This window comes from Trichechus manatus, unplaced genomic scaffold, assembly GCF_000243295.1.
Source record: "Trichechus manatus latirostris isolate Lorelei unplaced genomic scaffold, TriManLat1.0 scaffold00091, whole genome shotgun sequence".
Classification (NCBI taxonomy): domain Eukaryota; kingdom Metazoa; phylum Chordata; class Mammalia; order Sirenia; family Trichechidae; genus Trichechus; species Trichechus manatus.
The window spans coordinates 2215043-2229086 of record NW_004444027.1 but is presented as its reverse complement, the minus strand read 5'-3'; the positions used below and the strand labels follow the sequence as shown (position 1 = coordinate 2229086).

At 36.8% G+C, this 14044-nt stretch overlaps 1 protein-coding gene across 4 annotated transcripts in view; it reads right to left on the bottom strand.

The window, feature by feature from the left end:
- PPP2R2A (protein phosphatase 2 regulatory subunit Balpha) overlaps positions 1 to 12861 on the bottom strand; it is a 90343-nt gene extending 77482 nt beyond the window's left edge. The window contains exons 1-3 of one of the 4 annotated variants that reach the window (XM_023736713.1): positions 12741 to 12757; positions 12569 to 12643; positions 10682 to 10756 (exon numbers count right to left, since the gene is read on the bottom strand). In XM_023736713.1, the coding sequence (XP_023592481.1) occupies positions 10682 to 10756; positions 12569 to 12575 (82 nt within the window). In that variant the 5' untranslated portion in view covers positions 12576 to 12643; positions 12741 to 12757. Of the gene's footprint in view, positions 1 to 10681; positions 12278 to 12568 lie in introns of those variants that run through there. The other 3 variants (XM_004382166.2, XM_023736715.1, XM_023736712.1) reach the window with 3 other exon arrangements.
- Between the last annotated feature and the right edge of the window lie 1183 nt (positions 12862 to 14044).

Below are 14044 nucleotides of genomic sequence, written 5' to 3'. Positions count from 1 at the left end.
ATAATGAGAATGTTCATGCACTGTGAAGAATGTAACCAATGTCAGTGAGCGATGTGAGTACAAACTGTTGAATGGGAACCTAATCGGCTGTGTAAACTTTCAATGAAAACACAATAAAATATTATTTTTTTTAAAAAGAAGAGGGATAGAAAAATAACGCCAAAAATTCTCAATAAAAGATAGTTGAGACTACATTCTTAGAATAGCAAACCTGGGAACTATTTTAAAATAAAATTATGCTGTAGTTTAAGGTTGGATTTAAAGAAAATACTGCTCCTTCTCCATTCTTCTGCATTCAACAGTTAAGAGTCGGGAAATAGAATGTTTCCATGCCAGTTATATGCCTTTCTTCTAAGAAATAACAACTTATCAAACTGCTACATGTTGGGCTCAAAATAAAACACAATGTCAAAGTCACCAACTCACTTCTAATGACCAGGTAGCCAGTCCACAAATGGCACTAGAGACTAGAGGAGGGTCTGAGGAGTTCAGTAATCCTACATTAAGTGTTACTGATGTTTGATCTGAGCAAAGGAAAAGCCCTGGTGACCTAACTTTTAGTGCTAAAGTAAGTATTTTGGTAAACTTGTTGCTAGTATTTAATCTCTGGTAAGGGAGAGATAGGTTTAAAAGTAAATACTTAAAAGTCCCAAAGGTTTCCTTCCTTCCCAAAGATCATCAGATGAAAGAGCTTAACATAGTTTAATTTGGTATCTAAAAAACAGTGAGGGAGTAGGGTAAAACAACCTCAAGTCACAGTAACAACTTTTATAGGACAGCTTTACAGGCATTCATGTAAGAAAGCAGCACACTATTCTGATCAATTATCTTCTGGTTCGTAAGACTCTTTTAAAGCAGATTAGTACGATGAAATCTATTAACAGACCAAACCTTAACAGACTCAACATCTCAACATTTTTGGATGTCAAGATCCTTTCACACTCTTAAAAACTGAGGCCCTCAAACATCTTTTAAATTTTAAAATATTTACTCATTTAAAAATAGTAATAATAAGCCTACACATTAGGCCAAAATTGTATTAAAAATAACTATATCCCCCCTCAAAAAAAAATTAGTGAGAAGAATGGCACTGTTTCACATTGCTGCAAATCTCTTTACTGTCTGGTTTAACATAAAATGCATGGATTCTCTGAACTGCTTCTGCATTCAATATGCAGCAATATACTGTGTTGGTTAAATATATGAAGACAATCTAGCCTCACCCAGATATGTAGTTGGAAAAAGAGAGGAGTATTTTAATAGTCTTTTCAGGTAGCTATAGATATTATTCTTTGATACTACACCAAGGCTCAACAAGTGGTAGTTTCTTAAAGGCTTGTGGAATCTGAAACCATATCAGATTACCATTCGATGCTCTATCTTGCACTGTTACTTATGCATGATTTTGGAAAACAATGATCCACTGAATTATGCAGATCTTCAAAATGCTGACATATTTCATTACACGGTATCAAAAATCACATTTATTAATATCACTACTGATCTCATCAGAAAAATCTTTACTGGGAGCTGTCACATTCACAATGGTAGATACAAGTTTTCCAAAATTCTAATTTACTGCATGAAAAGTAAAATTTTATTATAGGCAACAAAAGTTGTTTTTCTTGAGGTGATAGTTACCGATTCATTTGAGAAAACATCTGCCAAATATTTAAGTCTGAATAACCACAGTTTGTCAGTTTTTAACCATAGTTGGTCAGTTTTTAAGTCAAAATAATGTTCCATGCAAAAAGCAGTTCTGCTGAAAACTAAAATAACTGCACAAACGCTTTTCCTCCAGACAATCAATGTACTTTGGTTTATAGCAGAAGCGCTTTAGATGCACTTTCCATTTTGTCATGCCAAAAGTTTAAGACATACTCAAAAAGTTGAAATTAAATAAATTATTTTTACTGCTTCATTAAGGACATTCTTAAGTAAAACTGACATCTTTTTAAACTGCCAGTTAGTGGGGAATGAATATTACCATGACTACTGGTGTCGTTTGGTGGCACTGACTTCATTCATGCTAAGCACCAGCAGATTTACCCACACTGCTTTCACACCACTGGTGCAAATGCCAACAAAGTGAAAATGGAAAATATCATCTTAGTATTACTATGAAAACAGTTTTGACTTCACAGACCTTTAGAAAGACTTCAGTGGTTATCGATCACAGGTCCACTATGACACTCTCTGACCAGAAAAATGTACGCATGTACAAGCACATACAATTTTACATGTATTTTCAGAAGGACATCGACAGCATGTCCCAGCTTAAGAATTCCATTAGCCAGAAATCCAACAAATTTCCAAACTGAATTTAATTTCTTCAAAACAATAATAATCTACTAGACATTACAAATGAACCATGTTATAAATAAGTCATATTCTAACTTTCTCAAATGCCTCCACCTGAACTAAAGGAAGGTGATGAAGTTTTGAAACATAACCACATTAGGTAGCAGAAATTTTTATTAAAAGGTTTGAGGTAATAATGGGAACCCTAAGGTCGAGAAGCGGAGAGTGTTGACATGCTGGGGGGTTGGCAACCAATGTCACAAAACAGTATGTATATTAAGTGTTTAATGAAAAGCTAGTTCACTCTGTAAACCTTCATCTAAAGTACAATAAAAAAATTAACTTAAAAAACTAAAAGGTTTGAGGTAAGAATCCCAGTTCCACTGCTTGCCCAAGACTACAGGATAATAAATTACTTAACCTTCTAGCCTAGTTTCCTCATCTATAATAAGGGAACAACAACAGTGGCCAATTATTTCATAGTTTTGTAAGGATTCATGAATTAATATATACAAAGCACCTAAAACAGTACCCAGCGCTTAAACACTCAAGAAATGCTAGCTGATGTTATTACTTAAATTGGTCATGCCATCTTTTCCCATACTGATTCACTTTATAGCTGTACTAATCAAACTCAATTAATTATCTATGGAAAATCTAGTTAGTAAGTTATCCAAGCCTTTATTTCTCTTTCCTTCTACCAAGGAAGTAACTTTTGGACCCCTGATTACTCTTTAGGATTTCCATCCTCACCTAAAAGAAAGGAAAAGAGACTAAATGTAACTTAATCAATTTTGTGTATTCAAAGTCTAAAGTCTGGTAAGAAAGCTGAGATACTGTATTAGTCAAAGTATCAATATGTAATTCTTCAATTTTCTTGTTTAACAGCATAAGAAACTTAAAATGTTATTTGCCTTCTTTCATGCAACTCAACTTTAACATAAACAAGGTAAATGCGTATACCGAATACCTAGTAATTAATACATGTGACTCCCTTCACTGATCTAATAAAATAAATTCTTTGCTGCAATCTTTCATCATTCTTTTTATTCCCTAAGAATCTGACTGATTTTCATGAAATTTGGTTCACTATTCCAAATCAAAACCATTGCTGTCGAGTTGATTCCAACTCATAGTGACCCTGTAAGACAGAGCAGAACTGCCCCACAGGGAGTCCAAGGAGCAGCTGGTAGATTCTAACTGTCGAGCTTTTGGTTAGCAGCAAAGCTCTTAACCACTGCGCCATCAAGGCTCCAGTATTTAGAGGGTAGTAAATACTACTTACGTTTAATTTTTGGTTCACTTTAGTAACCTAAGAGTAAGCTGAGAGTAACCTCAGCTAATGTACTTTCAATGGCTATTATCTCATAATTTTTCATTAATAAAGGAATAACAAAAAAATTACACATATCTTAAAAGAAAACAAGGATACTGTCTAATACTAGATAAACACTGTCATTTGTTATTTAATGGGTAAATTTATACTTTTTTAAGTGATTTGACTGCGTGAGATCTGCTAGACTTCATTATCAGTAGTAATGCCAGTGTTCAAAGAAAGGAAGACTGTCACATGTCATACAAGGTAAGAATGTTAAACAAGATCTTTACTGTAGGTACCCTACCCCCTCACTGTTCTTTAGATAACAACTTATATCTGCCTTAAGCTCTTTCATCTGATGATCTTTGGGAAGGAAGGAAACCTTCAGGACTTTTAAGTATTGGAAAACAGCTGATGTGTCAATATTCTGAAGTCTGCTAAATAACAGGGTCCTACTTACCCTAGCACCTAAATCTAACGTGCATACTTCTCTAAGAAACACAGAACACAAATGATCTTTAATTCATTTATATTGTAGCAACAAGCATATGGAATGGATTAAAAGCCATTAAATTTTATGTGATGCCAAAGATTATTTTCTCAACAGTTTATTTACCTCCTTATTTGGGGATTATTTAAAGTACACTGTTTAAAAATTTTTTGCAACAACCAGTCTACACCTCTAAATCCTACAAAAAACAAACAGGAAACAAAGTGTTGAAAAGATGGAATGCATTTGGACAGAAGTTTGATAAAACCAGGATTCTTGTAATCAAATCATATCCTAAAATAATTTGCTATAAAAAAGTTTAATTATCAAATATAGAAATGGGTAGATCATATTTACATTAGAATAATGAAAAATCATCATGAATGGTTAATAATTCCATATCTTAGACCAGAAATTACACACTTGAGATTATTCACGTTTGAATTTTTAATAATTTATTTCCACAAGTAAAATTTAAACAGATCATAATCAGTATTGCATAAAATCATCAGTAAAATTCCTTGCTGTCTCACTTTAAAATAATAAAATTGATTTTCTATTACGTTAAATTCAGATTTTAAAAGCAAAATCAACACTTTCTATTGCTAAGTAATAAAGGGGTGAAGTGATGGAAGTATAAATGGGACAGCATCTGCCATGGGCTAGTGATGTTCCGTGATGAGGAGGTTCATTATACTATTCCATCTCCTTTCTGTAATGTTCAAAATTTCCATAATGAAAAGTTTAAAAAATGCAAAAAGAACTAGGCAAATTAATCAGACCAGAAGAACTGGATGGTGCATGGCTACCATTACTGAACGTGTTGACCTAAGATTCTACAGAAGAATCCTGATCAAAGGGAGGGAGGGGGAAAATGTGGAACAGAATGTTGAATTCTTACAGAACCCAGACTTTCTGGAGCCACGGAGGCTGGATGATCCCCGAAACTACTGCCTTTAGGTAATCTGTAAACCTTAAAGCAAAACTATCCCCTAAAGTCCTCTTTAAACCAACCAACAGTTTAGCTTAACTAGTAAAGAATGTCTGTCTTAAGCACTGTGTTCTTTTAAGATCTATATATATGGGATCAAACTGACAACAGCAACTTGAAAGTTTAGATAGGAAATGTAGAGGGCAGTGAGTTCATGTTGAGGAGGGAGGAACAACTCGGAAAAGGAGGGTGAGAATGGCTGCACAACTTGAAGAATGTAATCAATGTCACTGAATTGTACATGTAGAAATTGTTGAATTGGTGTTCTGTGGTATATATTCTCAACAACAAAAATAAACTATTTTTACAAAATGAGTAACATTGTAGAGCACTACTGGTGCAGCAGCAGAATATCTGCACTCAACACACTGACTTTTAATTTAACCACAGCATGTGATATAACATTGTGATATATTGAAGAGACTAATAGGAGTGGTGAGTCTTCATTTACTATGGAAAGAAGTCAATTGGCAATGTCTAAAATTCACAAAAAATAAAAGGATCATCATTTTATTCACACACATGTAATTAAACACCAGGGAATAGTTATGAGAGTTGAATGTATAACTGCCTTTAGGGAGAGGGACTAGAGAGTGGGTAAGATAGAGGATTGCCACTTTTCATTCTAAATACTTCAGTACAGTATTTGATTTAAAAAAAAAAAAAACAACAACTTTTTTTTAATTGTGAAAATATTTAACAGATATAGAAAATCACACAAAACAAAATTTTAGGTTAACTAATCACTTCAAAGATCTGTACAACCACCATCCAGGTGACCCCAAGAGCCTCCTCAGCTCCCTTCCCAATCACAGTCCCTCCTACTCCCTTAAAGGCAACCACTAACTGCATTTACAGTAACTACTTCGTAGCTTTTCCTTATAGTGTAACCACCTTAGTATGTGTCTCAATCTACAGTTTGGTTTTGAATTATTTTTTGAGCTTTAATTAGTGGAATCAAAGATTGTATATAAACACATACACACACCATTTTCTTCACCTTGTCTGAGAAGAAATTTTTAGTAGCCTTGAAAGACAATCTCCCAGTTTCCTCATTCTCCAACACTGACTACTCCCGTTTGCCACAAACTTTTAAATAACAGTAATAGCTAAACGCTTATAAGACTCTTACTACGTACTGGGTACTGTTCTAAGTGTTTTATATATATTAACTCATTTAATCATCAAAGCAACATTTAGATTTTTACTGTTATCCCCATTTTACAGAGAGTGAAATAGGCACCAAGAGGTTAACTTAACCAAGACCACACAGCTAGTGATTAAGCAGGATTCAAACTAAGCAGTCTACCACTCAAGGAGTCCCTAGGTGGTACAAAGAGTTAAGTGCTCAACTACTAGCTGAAAGACACAAGGTTTGAACCCATCCAGATGCATCTCGGAAGACAGGCCTGGTGATCTGTTTCCGAAAGGTCACAGCCTTGAAAATCCTATGGAGCAGCTCTACTCTGCACACATGGGGTCACTATGAGTCAGAAAGGCAACCAACAACAATCTATTACCTACCTTTCATGATAGAAAGCTGTCAATAAAAAGGAAAAATTCTAAGTATAGAATATGATAAAATGTTATCACCTCTACCATTAGATTAAAATGAAATAGATGATATAAGACTATCCAAGTGATAAAATTTTAGTTTCTCAACCTCCTCCTAGACAAGATTAAACCACTTAAAAGTGCCTGAGAAAAAATACTTAATATAGGTTGTAAATATCCAGGAAGGGCCTACATGGGCCGGAAGACAATGAATAGTCAAATGTCAAATTCTGTCTGAACTCTGTAATGTATTTAATGTAAAATCTTAAGCCTTAAATAACTAAGCCCAATAACGATTTATTTTTAAATTAAGGCTTCTAATTTAACTTACTCAAACAATCTAATTTACCACTAGTAATAATGTTGAGCTATTTCTTTGAGACTCTTTGGAAATTAAGTTTAGAATATAAACAGCAGTAGAAATCACCTTATCCAGTACTTTTACCACTAAGCATACAACAGAGTACTTATCCAAATGACATACTAGTTTGTGTTGGAGACAGGATAAAAACCCAAGGTCTCCCAATGTCTTTCTATGAAACAATTGTATATCAATCCAGTTATAAAGCCTGCCAAGTAAATAAATCCATGATTGCCAGAAGTACATCTCAATCATCCTATTATCTGTCCTCTTCCCCTTCAAAACTTAATAGCAACATTTATATTCCCTCATTTAGCAAATATTTAGTGAGCACCTACTGTGTGCCAGGTATTGTTCTAGGCATAACAATTTATATACGATGCCCTACATAGAGTACAAAGATAAATTAGTCCTGCACAAGCTTACAGTGTAACAGTAAAGGTTCTGGGTACCAAATGATACAAAATGCAATGAAAAAAGATTTTAAAAAAAAAATCCATAAAGGGGAAATAAGTAAAAGGATTACAGGCATGACTTGAGAGATTAAAAAAAAAAAGCACTCTAAGAGAGAAATAAGCAGAAAAGTTGCACGGTGATTTGAAGGATGAGTATGATTCTGCTAAGAGAAGAATTGTGGAAGAAGCGTCAAGCATTCCAAGGTGAGAACAGTAAAAGCAAAGGCTCTGGCGTGAAAGCGTACAGAACCTGTTTAAAGAATAGTATCCATTTAGCTGGCTTGTAAACCGTACTAGAAAATATACCTAAGTAGGGGCAATACTGGTGAAAGGTCTCACATTCTGGTCTGAAATGTCTGACCTTAATTCATAATCCCGTGGATACAGCGATCCACTGAAGACTTCTGAGGAAAATGACAACACTAGGACCGCAATTAAGATTAAGCTAGCAGCAAAACATAGGAAAAAAGCAGGAAATCATTTAGGAAGTTACTGCAACCAGATGAGAGATATTGAGAACCTGAACTAAGGTAAGAGTGGGTATGGAAAGATTAAAGCATTACAGAAGTAAAAACTGTGACTGCATGTGGGAGAGGAGAGAATTTGGACCTTTTGACAGGAAAGAAACTGGCATGTATCTTTAACAGAAAATGAGCAAGCTAAACTAAAGGTTGAGCTAGATATAATCTGTTTAGAGATTATAGCCTAAACCAAGGTATTAATAATCATACTCTATTTCAGAAAGCAAATCTTCCCATAGTAAAATAAACGCAATAGATCATGGTATGCAAACTAGAGCGTGCAAAAGTACCCAAATTAAAGCAGCATAAATTTGAAAAATTTATCCTTAATAATTAATACACGTGTGTAGACAAAGATACTAGAACAAGTCATATTTTTGTTAAAATACACATAATAAGCCTCAGCATTTTAAGATGCTATGAATGCACTGTATCTTAAAATTATAACACATTCAAAAAAAAGTCATTACTTAATGAATCAGTAACAAAATACAGCTACTAAGTATTTGCAGAAAAGAACTACAACTGATCCATCATATATATCACAAACTATCATTTGGTTCAATTAGGTAAATTTAGAACATAAGCTTCCTCTGATTAAATAAAATCCATGTGGTCTTTTTGCCTAATGTTTAACACATAAACTGAGCTCCTTGGGGACAGGTTTTATGATCTAGCTACCTCACCTCCCAGTCCTCAGCACTTAGGAGGCCCCAACAGACCTTTGAGAAATGGAATGTTTTTAAAGTATAAAGCACTTTCATAACTTGGTTGGTTATGACAATAAAATTACACAATAGAACTAATGATCCAATAGTTGAGTGCCTACTATTCAGCAGGTAATGGAGTTACAAAATGAGTAACACAACTCCTCCCTTGAACTTAGGATTTATTTCTCTAAACAAGTCAAACAACACAGGCTTCACTAGACAACCTATTTGTGTGACCATAAGTGAGTCTCGTAACTTAAGGTTTTGATTTCTCATCTGAAAAATGGATGAAGAGCCAACAGAAAAGAAACTGGAGCGTACGCTGTAAAGTATTACATGTATAATTTATGCCACTGTCTTCCCGTAGGAGTCTCAAAACTCTAACAGACACTTCTTTAACAATGACATTGACACAGGCAAATACAAGTGTATGTCTGGCTCAACACAAAGCCACCATCCTATCGCTGCCTGGAAAAATCCTCAAAACAAACAATACTCTAGATAAACCCACTGTCATGGAGTCAACTGGACTGTGACTCAGAGATTAAAAAAAAAAAAAAAACCTAACTTGTTGCCATTGTGTAGATTCCGATTCATAGCGACCCTGTAACAGGTCAGAAATTATAATCTTAATATGAGGACAATTCTATGGAAAGACTTAAAAATTTCACCAGACATATTTTAAGAGATTAAATGCACGTTTTAATTAAATTTTGTTGGAAAATTCCTACTCTAATTCAAGACACTACTTCTGAATACTATTAAAATTCAAACTTTAAATTATACTTATGAATGATGAAATAATGCAACTACTTTATGGAAAATAATGCCCCCACCTCCACCACATAAGATCATCTCAACCGAGCATAAAACCTTAAAAGTTTCAAAACTCTATATGAAGTTCTGAAATGCATTAATAAACACTTTGGGGGGGGAAATTAGAAGTTCTTCAACTGATCAAAACTAGTTTTTAACTGCACTGGAATATAAGAAGTTCCCCAGAAGACAAGCTATATGTTCAGTGCGTTATTTTTTTATCCTTCTAAACTAATCCCTACGAGACAATAAAATGCGTAATCTGAGCCAGTATTTCTTCATAGAATATGCCAATCAACACCACACTCCCAAAGTAGGCAAGTTCAAAAAAAAAAAGCTAAAAATCTTTCCACGAAAATAAGATGCTGTAAAGAATGTTTGTGAGCTGTTGATGGCACCTATTTTAACTTAATTATTTAAAACAATGTACAAATACGAACACACCATTGACTTGTATATGGAATTTATAAATCAAGGAAACCTTTATCATGTGGATCTTAGATTTTTCTTGTGATGGTTTCATATACATCACCACCTACTACTTTCATTTAATTCAGGGGGAAAAAATAAGAAATAAAAATCAAAGAGATTTGGTCAAGAGTTAAAAACTATGGCCCAGAAAAGTGACTTTCAAACCCATTCTTACATTTTTCTTTTTTTTTTAAATAAATTTTATTTATTTTGTTGTTGTTAACATACACAACAAAACACACACCAATTCAACAGTTTCTATATGTACCATTTAGTGACACTGATTACATTTTGAGTCGTACAACCATTCTCACCTTCCTATTCTGAATTATTCCTCCCCCATTAACATAAATTCACTGCCCTCTAAGGTTTATACGTAATGTTTCAAGTTGCTGTTGTCAATTTGATTCCCATATAGATATAGATAATGCTCATTATGCTCTTTTTCAGTAGTTAAGCTAAACTTTTTTTTTACTAGTTAAGCTAAACTACTGTTCGGTTTTAGGAAGACTTCAGGAGACATTTTTGATTTAAGGTTCAAAGATTACCTCAAGGCCCATTCTCACATTTCTTAAACAATAAACACAAAATGTTCTTGAACTATCACAGGCTTAGCTTCAAGAAAATGCTTCAGTAATCGAGATTTTGAGAAGATTCTATATTCAAGTTTTGCTTTATTAAATGCTTTCTTACCTTCTGCTACATCATCATCTACGGCTCCTTTCACCTGAGAAAAACACCACTGAATATCATTCCCTCCTCCAGCTCCTGGAAAAAACACACACAAAAACATCAATTAAAATTGAGTTCTGTTCACGTTTACTCTCATAACCAGAGAGATGGTATCCACGGTTGGCATGATACTAATAGCTTAGTACTGCCCACACATATAAACACTACCTATAGTACTAATTTGGAAAAAGGTTTAGTCTGCAGTAGCTGGTACTGCTTTAAAAAAAGAAAAAACCAGATTTTCCAGGTATGAAATATTTAAAGGTATATACAATCATTAAACTGTATATTTGTTGAAAACTTCCCTTCCATTTTCGCTTCCCCTAAAACAAAGTAAGAGCCTTACATTCAAGCTAAGACCTACCAGAAAAAAGTAAATATCAAAAGTTAGTTTTGCTTTAAATGTACAAAAAGCCTGCAGAAGACTTAATAAGGTTAAACTACCATAAAACATAGAACGAAGAGAAAACTTCAGGAACATTACTGCCTGAGTGAGAAGTAATGATTCATATGAACCCTATCACCAAAGTACACACACAACAAACATACACCACCCATTTCTTTGCATTTCATTACCAGCAAATCACTGGCTACAGACAGAGGAAAAGAAACCGAAATGAATGCTGCTGAAGAAGTTTCAAAGGAAGCTTGTTTTGCCTCCCTTCACCTTATCCCTCAGAATCCAAAAGCACTTGCAAAAGATTTATTTTGCTAATTTGTCATCATCTTGTACAAAACAATTTTAATTTCATTTTAGTATTCAACAAGGCCAAAGAGTAACTTGTTTATAGAAGACTATAAGTCAATCCAATGTTAATTTTAAAAGGTTTAACTATCTATCTAAATATTTGAAAAAACCTGGAAAAACTAATTTAGTCTCTGAATATTTCCATTTCACGTCCAAGCACTGAGGAGGATATCAGGAAAATGACCTCAATCTATGAAAAAGAAACTCAATTCATATCTAGAAAAAATTCTACCAGATGAAAGATATCCAGCAACCAAAAAAAATGTACAAAAATAATCCTCAAAGCAATCACCTCTCTTCCTTCACTCCCATTCCTTGTTAATATTTCAACCTAGTTTTTCCTATAATCCTCCTTTCTTCCCCCAAGTTTCTGCCTAAATCTCTCTCCTTTGCTATTTGTCACTGAACTCCACAACTATTTTAACAAACTCTCTGAAACCCTTTTGAGGAAAGAACATTTGCACAAAAGCTAAGATGCAAAACTAAAAGTTTAAATTACATTTTTATTGCAACTTGCTGTACTAAACGCCTTGCACTTTTTGGTCGTAACGGGTAAGAAACTAAAGTGAGATGGTTCAAAACAAAAAATTCAGACTTTTAGTCTCAAAAATATACGTATCCACAATAGAAAAAATACATGTCTATTGTATTTTAACTTGAAAAGCACTCTTCCGTTCCTGTGCAAAATATATTCGCACATAATACCCAAAAAAGCTTGCAGTAACGGGAAAAATAAGAATTAAATGATGTAAGATCCGTAAAAAATCCGGGGCGGGGGGGAGGATACACCGGCCTCCAAAGCAGTAAAGACAAATCTGCACTCGCCCCCAGCCCGCCCCACCCACGCCTTACCCCACGGCTTGCTGACACACACCCCACCCCCACCCACGCAAAGGTTCCAGCCCTTATTTTAAAAGCCATTTTGATATCACAGCGACCACTCGCCTCACCAGAACCCACCCCACCCCCACCCCCACCCCACCAACTCCCAGAAATCCGAGGGGCGCCCCGTGGTTCTATGTGAGGCAGAGACGGTCGCTAGGGGGTGATGAAGAAGGAAGCGATGCCTTGTCAGTGGACGAGGGTGATTTCTCCTTTACCTGCCATGTTGCGCTGCAAATGGTGAGTCTGCTGGGTTCCTCGGGGTCTCTGCTTCCTGAACTCACCCCCCTCACCTGGGGATAGGGGGGTAGAGAGGGCGGATGGCGGCGGATGGCACCTGTGGGGGAGGGGGTGGGGGGTCGGGGAAGAAGGAAGGAGGGGCGAGCAGACCAGCCTGCAGGATGGTGGATTTCACTCTGGGGCTTCCCCGCTTTTGCTTTTTCTCCAACAGCGACGGCGGCAGCTAAGACGGCGGCGGCAGCAGCAGCAGCAGCAGGAACAGGCGACTCCACTTTCAAAATGGCGCCGGCTGGCCTGGCCAGTGATGTCACTAGAGGGGCGGAGCCTCCAGGCTCGGCCGGAGGGGCGGGGCGGGGCGGGGAGAGGAGTGGAGAGGAGGGGAGAAGGGGAAGGGAGGGGAAGGGGCGGGAGAGCGGCCAGGCTGGCTCCTGGCCACGCCCGCTTCCTTCCGAGCCCTCACCCCTGCCCCTCCCTCGAGGCGCCCGGGCCCTGCGCAGCCGGCTGCGCCCAGCCGACCTCGCCTGCCTGGCGCCTTGGCACGCGCGCTGCGTCTCTCGTCTTATTGCGGTGCTACCGGTGCCCGCTCTTACCAGGCCCCGCCCCGGCGCTTTTGGCATTGGCTCCTCGATCCGCGGCCCATCAACACACCACAGTTTACCAAGCACTCGCGAGTTTCAAGAAGGAATCAGTGAAATGCGCGTCAAGGCCGGGACTCGGGAGCAGGCTTAGTGGTCGGGTTAACCTGCTCGCTTGCGGTGGTGCGGGGGTTCTGTGGATATTCTTTTTAGAGACTACCCGTGTTGCTGTTTAAGACAGCGAGACTGTAGTTTAGCCCTGAGGACAATGAAATAAAGGAACGGTGGTGCAGACTCACCGCTCAACCAAGGTGTAAGTTCACGGATCTGAAAGATAACTGGGCTGGTTCCATCTCGATGAATTAAATTATCTTCGCATAGGCTCGGGGAACTCAGGCGAGAGTCTTTGGCGACTGAGAGCAATAAGAGTGGTTTCTAAAGAGAAAACGGAGTTTGCTGTTAGCAGAATATGGCCGAAAAAGTGATCCAGGTTTGTACAGCTAGAAGAAGTAGAATCAGTGATTAAAAGCTGGGCTCTGAAGCCAAGTTGTCTGGGTCCCAAATGGTGAGTCTGAGCATGAGAGGAGGGTAATTCTACCATATAGGATTGTTTTGAAGATTAAATGACTTAATTTGAGTAAACAATAAATGTTAGCTGCCATTATTAGATTTGTATTGAAAGAATCTTCAAGAGTTAAGAGGTAGAAAAAATAGGAAAAGCCGGTCGGTCATCAGCCAAGAGAGGATGTGCACTCTTACACAGTAGTGTGCACTTTTGGTATCTGTCGCCACAATAACCCTATGGATGGATATCTACATTTTCCATGTAAAAAACACCTACAAAAACATCAAGAATTTCACCTTAAGGCTGAATGAAGC